Source organism: Mustela nigripes, chromosome 3 (assembly GCF_022355385.1).
Source record: "Mustela nigripes isolate SB6536 chromosome 3, MUSNIG.SB6536, whole genome shotgun sequence".
NCBI classification, from domain to species: Eukaryota; Metazoa; Chordata; class Mammalia; order Carnivora; family Mustelidae; genus Mustela; species Mustela nigripes.
In genome coordinates, this window is record NC_081559.1 from 24,577,867 (window position 1) to 24,598,856 (window position 20,990).

Below are 20,990 nucleotides of genomic sequence, written 5' to 3' on the forward strand. Positions count from 1 at the left end.
AGATATACGGAACTTTCACATAATTATCTTGGCATGTTATTAAGAAGGTTTTATATATTTTTACATATAATATATTCATCCAACAAACATTTGGGGATTATTTGTTGTACAAGATACTATAGATGTACATACACTGGAAAGTAAGATACCTAGAAGGCCAAACCTCCACTCACAAGTAATGTATGAACAATATGGAAAGAGAATGAAGGGAAAGAGCAGTTTAAAGTAAAGCATGGAATTGTGAAGCTCAACACTAAGGCACTGTGGTGCCAGAAGCATATCAACATGTGTGAGATTTGGTTAAACAAATTTTCTTTTTCTTCATCATGTTCGAAGTTGAGACTATTCTTAAGGAAATAATTCAAATTGATCTGGATATATTAAAATTCCAAAGAGGAAACTTCTTGAGCAAGATCAGAGATTAATATGAAATTTAAAAAGAGAGGTGGGAGATAGGAACAGGACACTGGATGTTACTAGAATGCTACTGTAATAGGAGAGGTAAATTTTTACATGTGTTTTGGACAGCAGAGAGAAGAACTTGGATACCAGGCCAAAATAGTCAAATTTGGTCTAAAGAATAACAAGGGATAAAATCCATCTTGTACATAGAGATGACCTAGTTAAATGTGTTTTTTGAACAAAATTACCTTGTAGCCAAGTGTAGAATTGAATAGAGGTGAAGAAATTAATGGCTGCAGATGTAAGGCTATTGAAGAAAACAGAGAATGAAATGACCAGCATGCATGAGGATAAAAACAGAAGGGTCTTCAAGATAAAAATATAAATTCCATACTATAGTCTCAGCTCTATACATTGACTCTCCAAGTATCCAAACTCTAAGTGATATCTCTTCCCTGCATGTTTGCAATGCTGTCTTACACTTTCTCACCATTGCATACCTGTGTAAGTCCTACTAGACTATTTCAAAGCCCCATTTAAATCTCATCTCAACTGGAAAGCCCTATCTATGCTGCATCCTGGGCTGAGTCTCATACCTTTCCTCTATGTTCCCACAGCATGCTAAATACATCATTATAAACAGGAACATAAATCACAATCCAATACTATCAAGACCTTTATGTGTATTACAACTTATTTCATTTCATAACAACAGTATGATGATGATACTTTAATTAGCACTGTTTTAAAGATAAGGAAACTGAAGTGTAAGATAGCTTGCCCAACATCACACAGCTCTAAAGTAGAAATAGTATTCATATCCAGGAAGCTTGACTGCAGAATCTAAGCTCTTCACCACCTCAGTGCCTTGATCACAATGCAATAACAGAATGTGAAACCACCTGTCTCCAACTGGATCGTGAACTCTTTGAGGTTAAGAACAGTGTTTTCTGCTCTTCCCAACCCCCCATGTGAATCATATAACAAACATTCAATACATTTTTGATGGATGACATAATTGGTCAAATCCTAATTAAACCCACAAGATAAAAAAGTTAGAGTTCCTTTAAAATGCCTTAGTTTCTTCTTATTTATGTGTTGTTCTCTTCCTTTTAGTTAAAGAAGCAAAGTTCAGATAAGGAGTCCTCTTTGGATCCTTAAAGATGGATCCTTTAAAATGACACACATTGCTCATTTCCATCTTGCTTTCTCCTCTTCTTCATCCCCCTTCCTAACCAGGGTCATCTTGGATTTCATCCCAGACCAGGGTTGACCACCTGGTGGGTCAAAACAGTTACTCTATCTCACCCTATATAGTTGCAAAACATATGCCCCTTCTTAATCTTTTCTGATCAGTATATTCAAATGTAAGTTGAGCCACATGTGTCACCTGATGGGAAGAATAATGTTATTTGCAAAGATCTTTTTCAACATTTACTGATTCAAGCTTTGAAAATGGATTTTTCTCTACTCTTTTTGAAAACTCTAAATTTTTCAGTGTTCTGGTAATATTGTATTAAGATAAAGGTCACTGTATAGTAGGTTCTCTCATCTTTCTTTTATGTATACCCAGGCAAAATGACACTGGAACCTACTTTTTAAGACATAAGGAGCATAAATAATAAATTACAATAGCATTTCCTACAAAAAAAGAAGTTGATTGGAAACATAGACTCTATCAGCTTTGGCTTGGTGGTAAACTATCTCGTGCTGTGCTTCCCAAAGGGATAAATAATTTATTTTCCTTGGTATTTTTATAACTCTCACTCAAAAAGAATTAGCCTTTTTGGTCTTTTTTTAATCCTTTGAAACTTACACTGATTTAGTTTAGGTCAGACACTGAAGGTTATACTACATGCAACTGAAAAAGCCTTTGCATAGCCAGTCACATTTTAAAGTGATTTTCTGTAGGCAACACCCAGTGCCCCTAATTCAGGATTTTGATTTGCCCAGGACCTGTCTTTCTCTGTGGGCACGGCCTTTGTGCTTCTCCCACTCTAAGCAAAAGATAGTTGATCAGGTGGCCGATTTTTAGTTTTAAAAGATTCAGTGTTCTGAATCATGTTCTCATGCTGCATATTTTCTATGTATGTGGTCATTTTAAAGAAACATATTTTCATGCTGGGGTAAGCTGCCTAGTTCTGCTCTAAAATCTATATTTAATATTTAAATCTTGAAGAAAGCAGCAGAGTAGACAGAAAAGTAATCACGTGGAGTATTTTGCCAAATCATCTCCCCCTTAACAAATATCAATGCCAGCTAAGGTTTAAGATTGACTTGCCTTCAATGGGTATATTCACAGAATGGCAGGCTTTCCAGCTTTCTCACTAATCAGTGCCCCATCAATGCCCAATATGGTAATATTAAATCTGTGAAAGCGTTTGGGTAGAAAGAATGATTGAATTTAGGTCTGTGTGATTTGTTTGATGTTGGTTTGTTTTCAAATGGAGAAAGAACAAAAGGCAACATGTACTTGGAGCTAATGATCAAAGATATGAAAAACGGGGAAAAATGGAAGCTGTAAAGAAATCTCAGTTGAGTTAACACTTTACAGAAACCTAATTCACTGCATCCCACCCACCCTCTGCCATTGTAAAAGTTTCTATGAAATGCAAAGAAACTAAGATCTCTGCATTAAGCAAAGGGGTACAGAATGCATCTTTCCAGAGATGTGAAGGATTTATTTATTGTAATAACAGAGAAGTAGGTAGATTTTGAGAATATGAGTGGGATTTTTAAAGACTTTTTTCTAAGAGATGGTTTACAAATTCTCTACAAAAGGTTAAAGGGGTCACCAGGGGCATTTGTAAGATTCTATCCAAAGAAAATCTTAGAAAACATCATAATTTCATACAATAAAGATAAGGGAGGATCATTGTTGAGAAGTGGAGAAGACTTTCCCTAAGTGTTGATTTTGCAAAATACAGTTTCTGTTTTGCAGGGTATGTTGTGGGTTTTAATGTTAAAATTGCCTTTGAGTGAATTCAGGAATGGCTTCTCCTTTCAAGTTGCTACAAAATAACAAAAATTAAGTAATGCTGTTGCTCATCTGAGGGTCAACCCCAGCATGAAGAACAAAGTGAATATTCCCCATGAGGAATTTCCATCTTTGTAAACAACTGTGGAACCTCTACTTAATTTGTATAATCTCGGACCAATTTCAGAGATTAGAAGTCAGTTTTGTTAAAACTTAAATTTGTAAAATTCCTTCACCCTCTCTCATTATTTTTATATTGTGCCTCCTTGGCATTTTTTAACTCTATAGAAGTGCACTAAATGGGAGCAGATCAGATTTTTAAAATAATTTATTTTTTCAGAAGTTCCAGATAATCGGGAATGATCCCTTTCTTGAACACCTTTAACATGTGGGAATAGAATTGTAAGAATAAATGTCTTCCAAGTTAACCTCTGAGTGGTGTAAAATAGGCTGTTTCCAATCAGGAAAAGTTTTTTGCTTTAAATTTTAAGAGAATTAATGGTCGGCTAGCTCTTTGGTTAGCTGTATGTAGGAATAGTTTTTCATGCTCACCCACTGGTATTTATTGCTGCCCTTCATATTGCAAGATGCTGCTGTTAATGGTGATAACTGTGTGATGAGTATGACTACAGAGATTTGTGACTGGGCTTCTGTGCCCCGTGCACAGGGGGTGATCGGTGTTTGATTTGCAGCCACGTCTGAGATTTGCGGAGCTTGTCACTGTTAGTGATTACCTCAGACTTGAGGTCAGCCATCAGCTGTTTATAGACATTGCTGCCCACTCCTTACTCTCCAGCAGTGTAAGAAAATGAAACTGAAAAGAAAGACCCAGTAGTCTCCCTTTCAAACTTTCACTCCAGTTAACAAAACATTGGATATGTTTGAAATCTGCCTGTTTTTAACAGTGGCTTTACTCACAGAAAGACATAATCAGTCAGTGGTAGGATATTAATAAGCATAATTTTTCTATTTTTCACTTTTTTCATAACTCGGGTCTACATATTTTATGGTAATTGTGTAGATTATTCTAACATACATCATCTCAATGGAAACTGCTCCATACATGCAATGATTTGAGTGTGTGTGTGTGTGTGTGTGTGTGTGTGTGTGTGTAAAGAAATTTGAGGGACCAGGAATGTCTTTACTTACAGAAAATCTTACTGTAAAATTAGGTAAATCTTTTGTTCCTGCTCCTCCTTATTCACCTTGACCATATTTTTGCTTAGTTTTGTTTTCCTACAACTTGATTTATACATCAGGCAGTGTGTTTTATGAAGGGTAGTGCAAGAAAAACGTATTGGTTTATTTTTTAGTTGTGCTTTGCCAAGATTTCCAGGAAGAGCTTGAAACAAATAACCAAGAGACAGATTGAAGTGATCAGTAGGTTGGCTTATCTGGGGCATCTTTCTCAAAAATAGTCATTATTAATTGGAGACTGGTTTATTTTAGAGTCTGTACTTTGGACTTTTATCATCACTGCTGATTAGCATCAGTAATTTCACTCCAACATACTGTCCTTTGTGGATACCCTTGCCTCTAGCCTGCTGTATCTCATATCACAATAAAGACTTCTTTGCAAGGATTTAATGACACCATGAAAAGAGTGAATAAAGTACTAAAGTAACAAGAAAAATCATTCATCCCCTAAAAAAGTTTTTAGATGATATTATTTTATGCCTGTAGAAAGCTATCTAAAGTGAAAAAAAAGTCCTCTGAACACAACTTTTAATTTTTCCCCCCTTTATGTCATATAATCATAAACAAAAGTCAAATACTTTTAATTGTTCTAACTATAGAATAGATACAATAAGGTCATCATATATGTCTTACAAAAAATTAATAACATTGAGAACTTAAAAATTACAATATTACATATAAATCTGTAACTTAATCTGTGTGTGTGGGGTGTGTGTGTGTGTGTGTGTGTGTGTGTGTGTGTGTATGTTTTAAATTAGTTGTTTGGGATTTTTCAATCTGTTTGTTTTAATATTGACCTGCGACTACTATTGTTAGTTCTTGGCATGAGGCTGGATCCCTAGTATATGAGTTTGCATGTATTCTCCTATTTATAAAGGCAAGCATTATGGTTTCTTTTTTGTAGTTCAGATCCTTCCTACTTTTTAAAGTTTTTTTTTAAATTTTTATTAATATATAATGTATTATTAGCCCCAGGGGTACAGGTCTGTGAATCGCCAGGTTTACACACTTCACAGCACTCAACATAGCATATACCTTCCCCAATGTCTATAACCCAACCACCCCCTCCCTCTCCTCCCCCCGCAACAGATCCTTTCTACTTTTAAGAGTTGACCATAGAATATTAGATCTGAAAAAAACTTTGAAATTATTTTTTCTAATGTCCTTATTTTACAGATGATAAAACAATAGCCAACTGAAACTCACTGAAAGGACCATAAGGACATAGCTCATTATTTGCAAAAGCAATATTAATATATTGCTTTCCTGTGGTCTTTTTTTCTACATTTTACTATCTTCAGGTTTAACAAGAAAATGTCACTCATTTGCATCTCCCTTTCCAATAAATGTGTTGGATGCAAAGATTTATTTCAGCTAATTGTCTATAGAAATGTGATATCAGGACCTATCACCATGACAACACAGAGTTACAAGTAGACAAGAACAATAAAATATTGGCATATCTAAAATCAGTCTCTGACATAGAGTACAATTTGCAAAAAAAGAATCTAAGTTTGCAAAGGCTGTGTTAGAAAAGGGATCCTTTGTCTAAAAATGAAAAATTCTATAATTAAACAAAGTAATATAGGCCAAAATAAAATAAAATCCTATTAGATTAACAATACCTGTTTATTTTCATGGATACTCTTTTATACTAGGAAGTAAAAAAGCAACTAAATGAGCTGTTTTTGCCATATATTTGGTAATTTTAGGAACTGAGGATTCATGTTCTTGATATCACTCTGCAAGCACCTGCCTCTTATGACTAGGCAGAAAAGGATTCTCAAAAATGGATGAAGTATGCAAAAATTTCTAGTTCCATAGAATTAGAACAAAGGAATATCTCTAAACTAGCATATGATCAGTATCATCTCAGGAAGGAATGTTTCAGAAATTGATTCATTTACCTGTCCCTAATTCTGATTGAAATTATTTCAGTGTATGTTTCTAAAGTTTCCCAGATTATTCTAATGATCAACTAGATTTAGGAATCACCATCAAATGCATGTAGCCTTTTCCAGACTCTTTTCTAGGGAACACCACCACTCTGTGATATTCTTAATAAGGATTTCTGATTTTTTTCGTGGTCAAGTAAATTTGAGAAGTGATGTATCCTTGGAAATGTGAAGTGTACATTAGTGTATTGATACTGCTTGAGTATTTTTAAAAGGTTTGTTTGAGAGTCAGTGTGTATTATTCAATAGCTATGAGCTTGACAGGGAGGAGAAAACTGGATTTTAGAGTGGGCTCTACAACTTCCCAGCCAAGTGACCTAGGTGTACAGTACTTTACCTCTGTAGGTTTTAGTGTACACACCTCTCAAAGAGAGATAATAGTAGAAACTACTTGGCATACCATAAGAGATTCATAAAAGCTACCTGACATTTTTACTACTATTACCACTAAACTGTATTTAATATGGAATTTCACAAATTTTATGTGACAGAAGAACATTTTTTTTTTCCTCAGAACATCTATTAACATCTTCAGGTTCATAAGAGTTCAATGAAACATGGATTAAGAAATACTTTACTAATGATTTGAGATACCCTAATTTCTTTTTTGACTCTTATGGGCGGCTAATGATAAAAATCTGTATGTCTCAGCTCATCTTTTATTTTCTGGCTCTTTTTAAAGTTCACAACATTTAAATTAATGTGACTGTTTATGGTAGTTAATTTGTGTTGCATAAAACAATTTATTTGAAAAATTATTTCTTCTTCATTATCATGCCAGTTACATATAACCAAAAATCTAAGAGATTGACTGACCATTATCCATGAGCCAAATCCAACTCACTGTCTGCTTTTGTAAGTAGAGTCTTATTGAAACAGCAATGCTTATTCATCTCTGTATTGTCTATGGTGGCTTTTAGGCTGTAGTGAAGAGATGAGCACTTGCCCCAGAGACCCAGGATTCACATGGGTCAAAAATATTTACTATCTGTGCGCACCCAGGTGGCTCAGTGGGTTAAGCCTCTGCCTTCGACTTGGGTCAAGATCTCAGGGTCCTGGTATAGAGCCTTGCATCATCGGGCTCTCTGCTCAACAGGGAGCCTGCTTCCTCCCCCTCTCTTTCTGCCTACCTCTCTGTCTACTTGTAATCTCTCTCTCTGTCAAATAAGTAAATAAAATCTTTTAAAAAAATATTTACTATCTGGCCTTCTACAGAAAAAGTTTGCCAACCCCTGATCTATGATAATATTATTCTTCCCTTATTATTCTCTCAAACTGTGTTATCAAACCTTTCAAATCCACATTCTTGAAGATTAAATATTCTTTGGATATTGATAGGTAATAGGTCCAACTTGACTTGAAGGTGGTCTCAGGTATATCTTTTCACATATGTGACTTTAAAAAAGCATTAGATACACCTATTTTAGTTGTTGTTACTCATACTTGACAACAATAGTACTAAGCCCTATATCTCTTTGCACACTTGCCTTCAAGCAGTATAGCTTTGTTCTTTGCATTGATGAATAATAATATAATAACTTCCCACTGAGAATTCTCAGATGAGACAGATAAGCAAAGATGATTTTAAAAATTCCTTTATTTTGCTTTACTTTGTGATTTCCTTTGATAGTGTGACAAGTCAAGGAGGTTATTTTTAATTTCATGTAATATAATAAATATATTTTGTGTTACAATAATAAATGAAAATATGTATGCTGTCTGCTTACTTAGGTATTTAGTTCACTTTTATGACTTTTCAAGTCAACTCACACAATCCATAATTTGGTTTCATTAAATATTCTAAATATCACCGACATGTGGAAAAATGGTAGGTTTCATGGGGTTGTACCAAAATATATCAGACCTAAATCTGGCCCTGAAAATTCTCCTAGTCTGTCAAAAGGAATAATACAGGTATTACTAAGAGCAGGTGGCTTGTGATGACTGACTGTACTAGGAACTTATATGAAGAAAGGGGGAATCCAGTCTGGAGGACTTAAGATATCTTAAGAATAGGGATTTCAGCACACTGAAAGTATTTCAGACAAAATTAGAACATTGGCAAAAATAAGTACAAAGCACGTGCAGAGAAAAATGAATAAACCCAATGAGTTAAGCCAGAGCATAAGGCATATAAAGGAGACAAAACATGAGAGATCAGAGAAGGGGACACTGGTCCAGCTCACAATGTGAGTGTCATGCCGGGCCAGCGAGTTTCAGCCAAAGCCTGGGCTGAGCAGGGAGCCACTAAGGGGCTCAGATCAGAGAGTGACACAACCAGATCTGTGCCTGAGGCAAACACCAAATAATAGCTGACACTTTTATAAGATATTTTGCACCTGTGTTCCCTCAGGAATTGCTTAGTTCCAAGCTATTTTTATTCTCATTTTATAAATGAGAAGGAAGGGCTTCTGACTAACTCCAGTGGTCTTCTAATTATATCTGACCAGCTTCCACACGTTCATTAAGGATGTTTTGCAAGACACGGTTGAGATGGCTTCGTTTTCACGTGTTCATATCCCCTATATTTTTCTATAGGTGTTCAATTATAACTCTGAAATCATATTAAGTCCTGTATCTTTCTGGTGGAAATGTATACATGCTAATATGAGGAAAATTATTTCCCTGTGTCATGTTTCACAGGGCTCAGTTTCTTTTATTTTTAAAAACTCCCATTGCCATGAAGAAGTATGAATCTAAGACACAGTTCTATCCATTAAAAATTAATAAGAGCTGCGTTCTGAATGCAGCAAGAATTGCCCAAGAGTATTTTTGTTATTTAGAGGGTTTTTTAAATCTTTACATCAGTGAAATACAAATTTTAAAACAACAACAACAACAACAACCAACCATGGATTTTGCTAATAGTTTTTGCAGCCTTAGAAATACCATAGTCATCACAAAAACTTCCAGTGGTTACCAAATTAAGTCATTTTTCTTTATAGTGAAAGAAAATCCACAGCTCTCTGGCACTCCCTGTATTTTCACTGCATATTAGTTTTATTTCCCTTTCCTAAATATGACAGGGGAAAAAATTAAAAGAGTTCAGTCTAACTTTAATTTTCCCCCAACATTATAAATAAAATCCTACTAAAATAGCAAACCTTTGACTGCTGAGATTTAAAAAGCTTCATTAGGGAGAAAAAGGACAATCACAGAGAATCTTCCTTTTGTTAATGAGACTCTAGGACATTCACACTGAAGCTAGAACATACCTAAATCAAGATTCAAAAAAAAAAAAAAAAAATGTGAGCTGAAGTTACCCTGTTAAATATCTGTTTGGGCAAAGAATTTGATTAAAGATTGAAGTTTCATCTCTGTAAATAAGAACCTAATTAACTATCTAAAAATGTTGCCCAATGTCATACTTATCTGACCATAATATGAGTGCACACATTGCTACATTTTTTTAAATTGCTTTTAAAACTCTAAAAGATATGTTCTTTATAAATTCAATATTTCCAATAATTCATAATGGAAATTATCATGCCATAATTTAATAAAAATAATTTATAATCAATATATACCCTTGAGAAATACATGGCCATTGAAAATGGATGAAGAGAAATTTAAAAATTAATAAATAAATACTGATCAAGTTCAAAGCTAGGATGACAATGAGGGTCTTTTAACCAATGCTACATAGTTTATATATTACATAATTTCCTTCAGTCTCCTAAGAATCCAGTGGCAAAATTAGAGCCCTATTAATATTATGTTGTTATTACCTCCACCTTACAAATGAGAAAACCCAGATTCAAGTGCCTTAAGATAAAACAGCAATCTTTAGTGATAGGATTTGAGCTCCAAATGAGCTCATTCCACATGGTCATATGGCTGAATTGCATTGGGCGATAGCACTAGCCATTTATTTTTTATTTTTTTGAGAGAGAGAAAAAAAGAGAGAGAAAGAGTGAGCAGGGGAGGGGCAGAGGAAGAGAGAGAAGCAGGGCATGGAGCCTGAATCAAGGTACAATCCCACCACCCTGAGATTATGACCTGAGCCTAAATCAATAGACACTCAACTGCCTGAGCTACCCAGGTGCCCGAGGACTAGCCATTCTTATACATGGTTTCAAAATTGTGATTACTTCTATTGTGCCTTGCACCAAAAAAAAACAAACAAACAAAACAAACAAACAAAAAACCCAAAGTCAAAAGTCTTACATCAAGATATTACTTGGTCAAGATTTTTTAAATTAAAATATACTTTTATCTTGTGAAGTGTGTAAACCTGGCGATTCACAGACCTGTACCCCTGGGGATAAAAATATATGTTTATAAAAAATAAAAAATAAAAAAAAAATTAAAAAATAAAATATACTTTTATCTTATTGTCCATAAGCCATCTCAACATATTTTTGTGCAACGAAGTAAGCTATGAATTAAGCATCAAATAATGAAATATAAATTCAGAAGGAAATCGCTGTTGGGACTTAAAATTGGAAATTAATATATTTTAATATTAGTAGTTATAAAGCACTTCACTATATTAATTTTTCAATTACTGCCTTTTCATAACATGCAAAAGTACAATGTTGCCAGCAAATGGAAAAGGAAGAAAAGATTTCAACTTTTAGTAAATTTTTGCCCAGAGAAATTCAGAGACAGTGAGGCAGAGAGACTCCTGAACTAACAATCTGATTGGCACTCCCAATACAAATGGATTTCATTGTTCCAGGCCTAGAACTTTGACCTCCCACATACTGAAGAGCCTTGAGTCCAGTGAAATCCATGCACGGCACCTCCTTTCAATGTCTCTCATAGAATAGGACTGATTCTTTCAGGTTGTAGAATTCTAACAGTGCTATACTCTCCCCCACGCACACATGGCCTTGTTTTAATGCTACTGTAGATGACTGGCTTTTAACGGATATCAACAATCTGTTCTTTTCAGTGTCGACAGGAAAGTTTTGCTCATTTTTTTCCTATTGCATAAATAGGTGATAAGTAGAGCATCCTTAGCATGGAGATACACAGGCTCTAGTGAAAATATTCTGTTCACTGTCAAGGACCTTTTTTGTACCAAAGCCAAAAGTCAATCCAGCTTATCAGTGAGGACTAAAGGCTGCTGCTTTCCCAGGCTATTTATACAAGGACAGGTGTGACACTTTATCAAAATCTTCATTTCATTGTGAATCCTCTAGCCTTCATCTATACCTTTGGGTTCTCCTTTGAAGACTGTAGAGGCCACTAAAACATCTTTTTTTTTTTTTTCCTTAAATACATACTGATATTTCCTTAATAAGTATGCTTTGCCAATTTAAAAAGGCATACCTGTGACTGTAGCTAAAGAAAGATATCTTTGCTTATATTCTCCTTATCTATAGTTTATTTTTCATATGCTATTCTTCATATTTCAGAAAAAGCTACATTTTCCTGTCATGAAATTCCTTGAAAATATTCAGGAAAAAATTTGGTTCTATATAACATCAGTTTATTAGAATAGGCAGCATATAATTGTAGAGGTGCCTTCTCTTAAAAAATAAGCCAAAATATGTTTAAACAGTTTTTTAGGAAAAAATATTTTTTAAAATATTTATTTATTTGAGGAGGGGGAGAGGCAGAGGGCGAGAGAAACTTTAGCAAACTCCTGCTGAGCACAGAGCAGGAGGCAGGGCTTAGTCTCACAACACTGAGATCATAACCCGAGCCCAAACCAAGACTGGGATGTTTAACTGATCACCACCCCAACACCGCTAGGAAAAAAATATTTAAAAATATATATATAAATCATTAATATGATATCACTGTTGTGTTGCAACTATAATGGTAAATTTCAAGACTGAGTGAACTTTTTTTGTACTTGATAATTAATAATTTTAGATTGGGTATGTCAACTGTTTTGCAGTATACTTGTGTTATACATTAAGGTCAGAATAAATGCAAATAAAAATAGAAAGATTAACCCCAATAATTCTGTTCTCCATTATAATAATACCATCAGTTTTATTTTTTTTTTAAAGATTTCAGAGACAGAGCAGCAGGCAGAGAGAGAGAGAGAGGGAAGCAGGCTCCCCGCTGAGCAGAGAGCCCAATGCGGGGACCCATCAGAGACCCACGATCCCAGGACCCTGAGATCATGACCCGAGCCGAAGGCAGAGGCTTTTAACCCACTGAGCCACCCAGGTGCCTCTACCATCAGTTATTTTTATTAAAATATCATTTTTATTACAAAATCAAAATTTATTTCTATGGATATCTTAGCTCCTTTTCCAGATTGGCACTTATTAAGGGCAGGCTAGATATATAGTTCATCTTAATATACTTTATATACCTTATCGTATATATAATACAAATTTAATACAAAAAAATAAAAATAGTTCTTAATTTCATATATATTATTTCTGAATTTGAGTTTATTATATCTACATGGGCAAAGCTATATATACTCCTTACAATCACCTGGCTAAAAATGTTTGTTTTCAAGAAACATAAAGTGGTTTTTTGTTTGTTTGTTTTTTCATTTTCTTTTAGTTTATTTCTTTTCAGTGTTTCAGCATTCATTGTTTACACACCACACCCAATGCTTCATGCAATACGTGCCCTCCATAATACCCACCACCAGGCTCACCCAACCCCCACCACCCTCCCCTCCAAAACCCTCAGTTTGTTTCTCAGAGTCCGCAGTTTCTCATGGTTGGTCTCCCCCTCCAATTATCGCCAACTCACTTCTCCTCTCCATCTCCCGATGTTCTCCATGTTATTCCTTATGCTCTGCTAGTAGGTGAAACCATATGATAAGTGACTCTGCTTGACATTTCACTCAGCATAAAGTTATTTTTGACACCCAAGAAATAATATTCCAAAATGTATTATCAAAATACCAACTTCTCAAAGTCAGAGTGCCTATTATTTAACTTGTTAAGCGAACGGTAACATCATACACATTTGCTGACAAATTGAGGTTGTTATTAAAAAAAAACTATACATCCGGTTTTCTTTTTGTTGTTTTGTTGTTGTTGTTGCTAAGATTTTCTTTACTTATTTGAGAGAGAGAAAAAGAGAGAGATCATGAGCAGGGGAGAAGGATAGAGGGAGAAACAGACGCCCCGCTGAGCAGGGGAGTCAATGTGGTACTCGATCCCAGGACTCTGGGTTCATGACATGAGCTGATCTAAGGTAGATGCTTACTGCCTGAGCCACCCAGGAACATTATGCATCTGGTTTTCTATCGGCTTCAGTGGTATTAAAATTCCTAAAGAAATTCCAGCTCTGTTCACGATTTGATAAGACCTACAACCTGTGTTTCAAATGTGCTCCAATCAATAGGGCAGATCACTGAAGAGGTCACTATAGTCCCATTTGATGCAGGACACTGAGAAGCATTTTAATCAGTAATGCAATGGGTTTTCTTTTGGAGGATTGTGAATTTTGTTTAAAATCCATTGGCTTTATTGATTAGTAAGTGACATCTGCCACATGCAAATTACTGGCTACAAGAGTGGCAGTGGATGCTAAATACTCTTGTACTCTGTAATTTAATGTATATTTTAATGAAGTGAGCAGTGAGATTCCTGACAGGCATCAGCAACTTTGAAATGGTCTTCCAAATTTCTGATACAGTTTGAAAGTAATGAGATTTGTTCCATAAAGTGATAAAATTTATGCCATAAATTATCTCTAAAAGAAGAGTGCATCTTAAAACAGTATCTTTTCCTTGGTAGAGATCAAATTTTAAATACTTGCTTAATGGAAAGTTTCTAGAAAAGCAATCTGAGCTATATACTCTTTCAGAATTTTTCCAAAATTATCAAAGGAATGAAGTACCATATGGTATATGAAGCCTAATATCACTTGGTCAGAAGGAAAGCCATTGATATAGTAGTTAGTGTGCTAAGACTTGGCACTTAGAATATATCCCATCCAAATATGGGCCCATTGCTCAGACTTCAACAATGCTCACAGTCTTTCTAGGATTCAAGCTTTATTTATCAAGCTTTATTCCTCAGAATATTCAGGATGTGTTTTGCTGGACTTTGTAATCTAACTCATTCCTTAGGAAAATGAGCTTGTTTAAAATCAGGATTGTTATATATTATTTTCCTGAAAAATAGTATATGATATACTAAAATCACTTTAAGAAGAAACCATTACACTCTACATACACTATAAAGTGAGACTAGTTTTTTCTTAGACTTTTAGGAATTCCTCTACATGTATTCTTACCTTAAATTTAGTTATCATGGTATTTATTAGTGCAATAAGTCTATAATTATCTATTGTGAAAAACCCTAGTCAATGGAGTGCTTGAAGATTGACTTACTTAGTGATCTACACAGTGAATATGGTAAATTTCAAATTGCCTTTAGAGAGTGGGTTTATGTTCACTATTATAATATCGGAGCCCAATTAGTTATTTCATGAGTCAGTCAGAAACCTTTCCCTACAAGGTGCCCTTTATAATACTTAAACAAAATGAAATATCTTACTGAATCCTACCCCATGCATGATAAACATATATGAAACTGCCCAGAGGTATGGTCTAACAAACAAGAAAACATAGATTATGCATAAATGAATATGCATGTGTTAACAAATATTTATTGAGTGTCTATTATGGGCTGATATCTTCCTAGTGCTGAGAGGACCACAATAAACAATATTCTATAAGAAAATTATAATCCATAGGGAAGGCAGATAAAAATAAACAGACACATCATCAAACCAGTAAGATAATCTCATGCACTGATGAGAGCTCTGAATGGGCAATGCGAGGGAGAGAGATGATGGAAAGATATTCAGGGAAGACCTCCCTGGAGAAAGGATGTTTGAGCTGATTTTAGATGCTGAAATATCGGGAAAATAACATGGGTTTATTGCTCGCTCTTTCTTCCTTCCTTTCTTTCTTTCTTTCTTTTTCTTTCCTTTCCTTTTCCCTTTCCTTTCCTTTTTCTTCTCATTTCTTTTCTTTTCTTTTCCCTGGGTGATTTATAGTGCTCATTTTAACCATCCACAATTAGTCTTTATCTAGAGGCTTCTTATAACAATTTTCCTTCAGTGTGTTTCTGACATGATTAATTCAATTGATACTACACAAATCCTCCCCCCAACCCCCAACAAACAAAGCCCTATATAACTTCACTGAAACCACCTCTGTAATCAGATTCCACTTCAAACAAGAAAAATAACATAATATTCCCTTAAATCTAGTCTTATGCTATAGTCCAATTTTATACTTTTTAAATTTTTTCCAAAAGCCATCAATAAGTATGCAAGTGAATGATAATAATAGTATTATAATATTTCTTGCTCAGCTTTTGTGTTTCACAATAACTCTGTGAGGCTGGTAATACTGTCATTCCCATTCTATAGATTAAGAAACTCAGGCAGAGAAAGGAGATCTCATTTTCCCAAGAGTCACTCCTAGTGATAAATCATCTGAGACTAGAACTCAAGTATTGAGACAACAGAGAAGTGTCTTCTAAGCAGGATATAACAACCACCCAAACAAACCAACTAAATTTTTTTTTCTGATCTTCCTAATTCGGAGTTTCCCAGCTTGTAAGAATTCTGTTACCTTAAACTTCATCAAATTAAAATAGTAAAATGAACACTGTTCTGCTCTTGTCCCTCTGAGGTTTGAATTTAGGTAACAAATCTGATAAGCTATGACTATTTCCTCATGGGTACTCTATTATAAACAATGCCAGGAATGGCCTCCACATAAATAATGATGTCACAAGTTATTGTTACATAGACCAAACATCTAGGCTTTCCTCATATATGGAAAGTAAGACTCAGTGTATTCAGAGGCCAAAATAAATGTGTATTTTCCACAAACATTTTGAAATTCTCTGCAACCAGTCTCCAACATGTTCTCTTAATCCTATGTCAACTTTTAGTGTGACTATATTCGCTTCCAAATTCTCACGAAGACCATACTTGGCAATTTTTCTGGAATTACCCAGTTATTCCAGTAAGCTAAGTTACTAGGTCTTGGGCTGCTTTCTGCAGTTTAAAAAAATCATGGAGCATTCTTCTGTTCCCAGGATTCTGGAACCTTCCCTCTGATTCTGAGTTCTCAAAAATTACAGACAGTGGCATTGGGATTTCAGCCTCAAGGTCTTTAGAAGTTATGAAAACACGATGTGTACTCTCATATTTCCATTCTAATACCAAGGAGAAAAATTGGGCTCCTTAGTCATCTAAATCAGTATTTTAAAAAGAACCCCCTTCTACTCTATTAATTATAAAGCAAATACATATATATATATCTATCTATATATATATATAGATAGATATATATATATCTAGTAGGAAACCCCTTTGAAATTTGGGGCAGCTGCTACAGCATTTGAATTTGCCATGCAAATATATTCAGGGATAGCAGGATCTACAGATAAAATGCATGGTTTCTACTTAAATAGAGTGCCACATTAGATATTCAAAACTCCCAGCAGAAGGTGTACAGAGTCCTAACAGACATAAAATACTTGGATTATCTAATACATACATGAATACAATATTTGACCTCTAATCTTAATTTCAATTAAAATTTATGTAAAGGTAAATATAGTGAATGCTACTTTGTTTTCCGAAGCTCTCACAGAAATGAAATGTTCTGTGAGATTTCTTAGGGACAGATTTTTCTTGTATAAAGTTTTCAGGTGGTGTCATTTAATCATCTTACTTACCGAATCTCTAGCTGACAAAAGCCATGTTCTAGTTGTAATTTCACATGCTCTTCTAAAAAAAGCAAGTAAGAATAATTTTTTCCAAGTACTTGTGCCAGTGTTCTCTGTTCCTCTAAGGATAGCTTTATTGTTTAATCTTTGCTTTTACGGGGACAGTTTCAGGTTTAATCTATAGTTTTCACACTGAAGAGCCTGATAAAAGGAAATTTGCAAGCAGCTCAGTCTTAAAATATAAAGATGATTCAAAGGGCCAAACCTTTCAGTTTCAGGCTGCAAGGTGGGAAGGATTTTTAAACTGAACTTAATGTCAAGGGCGCATATTTCTCACTCCCAGAGACTTCTTGCTGCTTTGGTAACGTTTTTTCCGAAGTGCAGGAGAAAGCAGGGGCAGTGAAGGAAGTCAACGCGGGCAGAAGTCATGAAGGCAATGTCCTGCTAAGTTTGGAGAGGAAAGAAGAGCATTTGGCGTGAGGTCAACGGCTTAAATTTGATTGAGTGATCAGAGTTGGGGGCGCAGGGGGGGGGGTGGCACACGTGGAGACTGAGTATGAGAAGAAATGGGCTGAAACAGATTTGAAACAAAACAAAAGAGGAAATGACATGTCTCTGAGGAGATTCTGGGCTAGGAGGTATGTGGCATGTGAGTAGTCAGGGTGAGGGAGAACTTGAAGATAATGTCACTCAGTGGCTAGGGTGATATTCTTACTTTTCAAATTTGTTTCTCATTATTCAAAATTCTTTCAAAAATCAGGTATACTTTAATCACCAAGGCTTGTGATCCTAGCTCTCCCTCAGAACAGTTCTCAGAATTCCAGTGCGCACACATCCAGTCTCCACTGCCTTAGCACAGATGCTCCTGGGCCATTATCTGTACATGCTTCTCTCAGATACTCATGAATGTAGTCACTGGGTTATAGATGCCAATGCCCCCAAGAACACGAGCCTCGTGGCAACCTATCTTCAACCCACTATAGTTTCCTTACTAATTTATATTTGTAGAAGGTTAAAAAGCTCTATGGCTCCATGATAATCTCTTCATGCACTAAATACCCTAGTGAAATTCTCTCTCTTAGCAGAAGTACATATCTTCCATAAATCAATTATCCAGTTCCTAATAGCTATTCCACTAGATCTGGTATGCACGGAGAAGGGTAGAAAGCACTGGAAAAGGAACTACTCTAATGGGAGTACCCAGAATAGTGATTCTTGCTCCCACTGGCAATACAGTAGAGCATGTATGTTGCCTGGGTTCAAATCCTGCCTCTACCCCTTACTACCTGCAGGACTGGGGGAAGTCTCTCAGCCTATGTCCTCATCTATGGGATGGAGATAATAACAAATCTTCCTTCATAGGGCTATTATGAGAAAGAAGTTCATATAGATATTTTGCTTGGCATGATATCCAGTAGTTAATTGTGTCCAAAAATATTGTTTAAATTAGAATGATGTCTTTAACAGTCTGTGTTGGAACTCTAATAGTCTAATAAATCTTTCTCAAAGGCCACAGTTACTCTGAGGTAAACATTTTGCATTGGAAAGTTTAGGGTATCTCTGAGATTTTTAATGCCAGAATCAGTCCACTAGAGTTGAACAGATCAGCCCCTACTTCAGCGAGAAATGAACCTGCAAGAATAAAGAATCACAGCCATGGAAGGGCAGGGAGTGGAAGCAAGATTATTGGCTCCCACTTTGTCTCATATTACAATAAATGCTGGCCACGTCCTTACTGTACTTCAGAAGGCCACAGAAAAATACTTCTTTGCAATTAATCAAGGAAAAAGGGACAACTCCTGACCATTTTGCTTGGAGATTTAATATGTCACAATGGGGTTTGCAAAATAAGGAGCAGTAGAGCAGCAAGAATTTTCCTTTCTCACAGTATTTCTCACATTTTATCCAACAAATAATGTGCTTTGGTATCAAATCTTTTCCTGAATTTACTGAGATTGTTCAGTAGAGTAGCTTCGAGAAATCCCAGCACTTAGGATGATCCAACAGATTCCTTTGAGCTACTTAACCCATCTTACCACACAGTAAAGAGCTTAACTGTCCCCTTCAATAAACTTATTGACTATGTTAAGATATACCAATACTTTTCTGACAGATTCTGTATCTTATTCTCTTATTCCTACTAAATTTGAAAGTAAAATAATTGAGAGCTAGACTATCATTCTTCAATCAGAAAGCAAAGATAAAAATAATTTGAAAATAATTAGTTGAAAGATAATCACCCGCACCCTGATGACTACCTGAGTGAAAAAGCATTAATATTACCCAAATGGTCAGGTTCAAGATGAAACAAGAGCTGACAAGGACAGTAGCCAAAGAGACAAAGGCAGAGAGTTTTAACTAATGAAGTTTGCAAGGGAGGAATTCTAACCCTGTGGCACAGGACAAGAGGAAGCATTTTCTCAGAACAAATGTCGTGATTTGAGAAATATAGAAGTGTATAACTTCTAAGACATCCAAGTTTTTATTCCAGAACTCCAAGACTCGATTTCATGAAAAAGGACAGCTAGAACTTATACCCATGAGTCACAGAGTGGTCACTGCTTGAGATGATGTGTAGTATAGGCAGTTTCTAGAAAAGAAACAGAAAATCTCAAACTCTTGGCTCAAACTCTAAGTACTGTTGAGAAAAAAATTGTTTTCTCCCTTTTTTTCCCCCTCTAAATTAGTCACTTTTCAATTCCACTTTTAGAGTCTTTGACTCTTAAGTAGTGGCTTTTCAAGTCAATCAATTTCAGCTCATTCATAAAACCAAGCAAGCAAGATGAAAGATTTTCACTGAATCTTTCAAGAGGCAGTACCTGGGTGATTGGATCCCAAATTCAATTTTTTCTAAAATTCATATTGGGGAAAAAATGCCATTTAGAGTTTAGGTTAGCTTGGAAAGGAGTTCCTACAAAGGGTAAGGATGTCCATTTACCATTTCATTTTTCTCAGTAATCTTTGTCTTTCTTAGGAAAAAAAAAAAGTGACAAATGGCAAAAATGTATTTCACATGGCCCAGTATCATTCCTGTTTGCCAGAGGAAGGCAGAGCAATCAGTGCATCTGGAAACCCAACCAGGAGGTGACATACTAGTTGTCCAAACATTTCTTTGGAAAGTAGGGACATACGTCATAGGAAGAGTCATCCCGGCATGCTCCAGTTGCTCACGGCAACCAGAGCAGCACATGGCGACCCACTGTGGCTTGGATTTCCAGGTTGCTTTCCACTGGGGAAGAATGAGTCATACACACGGTAAATGGAATTAATACAGTAAAGCCAATATAAACACTGATGTTTTATCTTCTGACAGCATATGAATGTGCAAAGCATTAAGTTATAGGAGAAAAGGGGCTAATTTTAGATTTGTTCCTAGCCCTCTCCATGTGAATGGTGTCGCTGTGAGCCCAGCAATGAAGTTCACTGTGTTGTAGCAGACTGCGCAGTTCCTGAGTGTGTCAACCCAGTCTATGAACCAGAACAATGTTGTCCTGTCTGCAAAAATGGTAAGACCATACTGCATTAGCTTTTGAAGAGGGGTTAGTGCAAACTGCAAATATTTCACCACTGCCCACCATTCGATATAAGACCCCTCTAAGATCTGCCTGGGGTTCTTCAATATGAGCATGGATAATTTATACCTTTATCCCAACTTAACATGAAAATAAACCAGCAATGGGTGCATCATGAAGCTTTCCATTTGGGGAATTAAAGCTCTTATAAGCTGACTTTATTGTGATCCCTATTATTTACTGTTGATTTATAGGGAGGATATTGGAAAGAACACAGAACCATCTTTTTGTGATGACTTAATTTCTCTCTTGTAGAGGC

General features: G+C 35.6%; 1 protein-coding gene across 1 annotated transcript in view; it reads left to right on the plus strand.

Annotated features, from left to right (window-relative positions):
• VWC2L (von Willebrand factor C domain containing 2 like) overlaps positions 1-20,990 on the plus strand; it is a 159,163-nt gene that overhangs the window by 3,168 nt on the left and 135,005 nt on the right. The window contains exon 2 of the mRNA XM_059392667.1: positions 20,536-20,665. Coding sequence (XP_059248650.1) covers positions 20,536-20,665 — 130 coding nt within the window. The remainder of the gene's footprint in view (positions 1-20,535; positions 20,666-20,990) is intronic.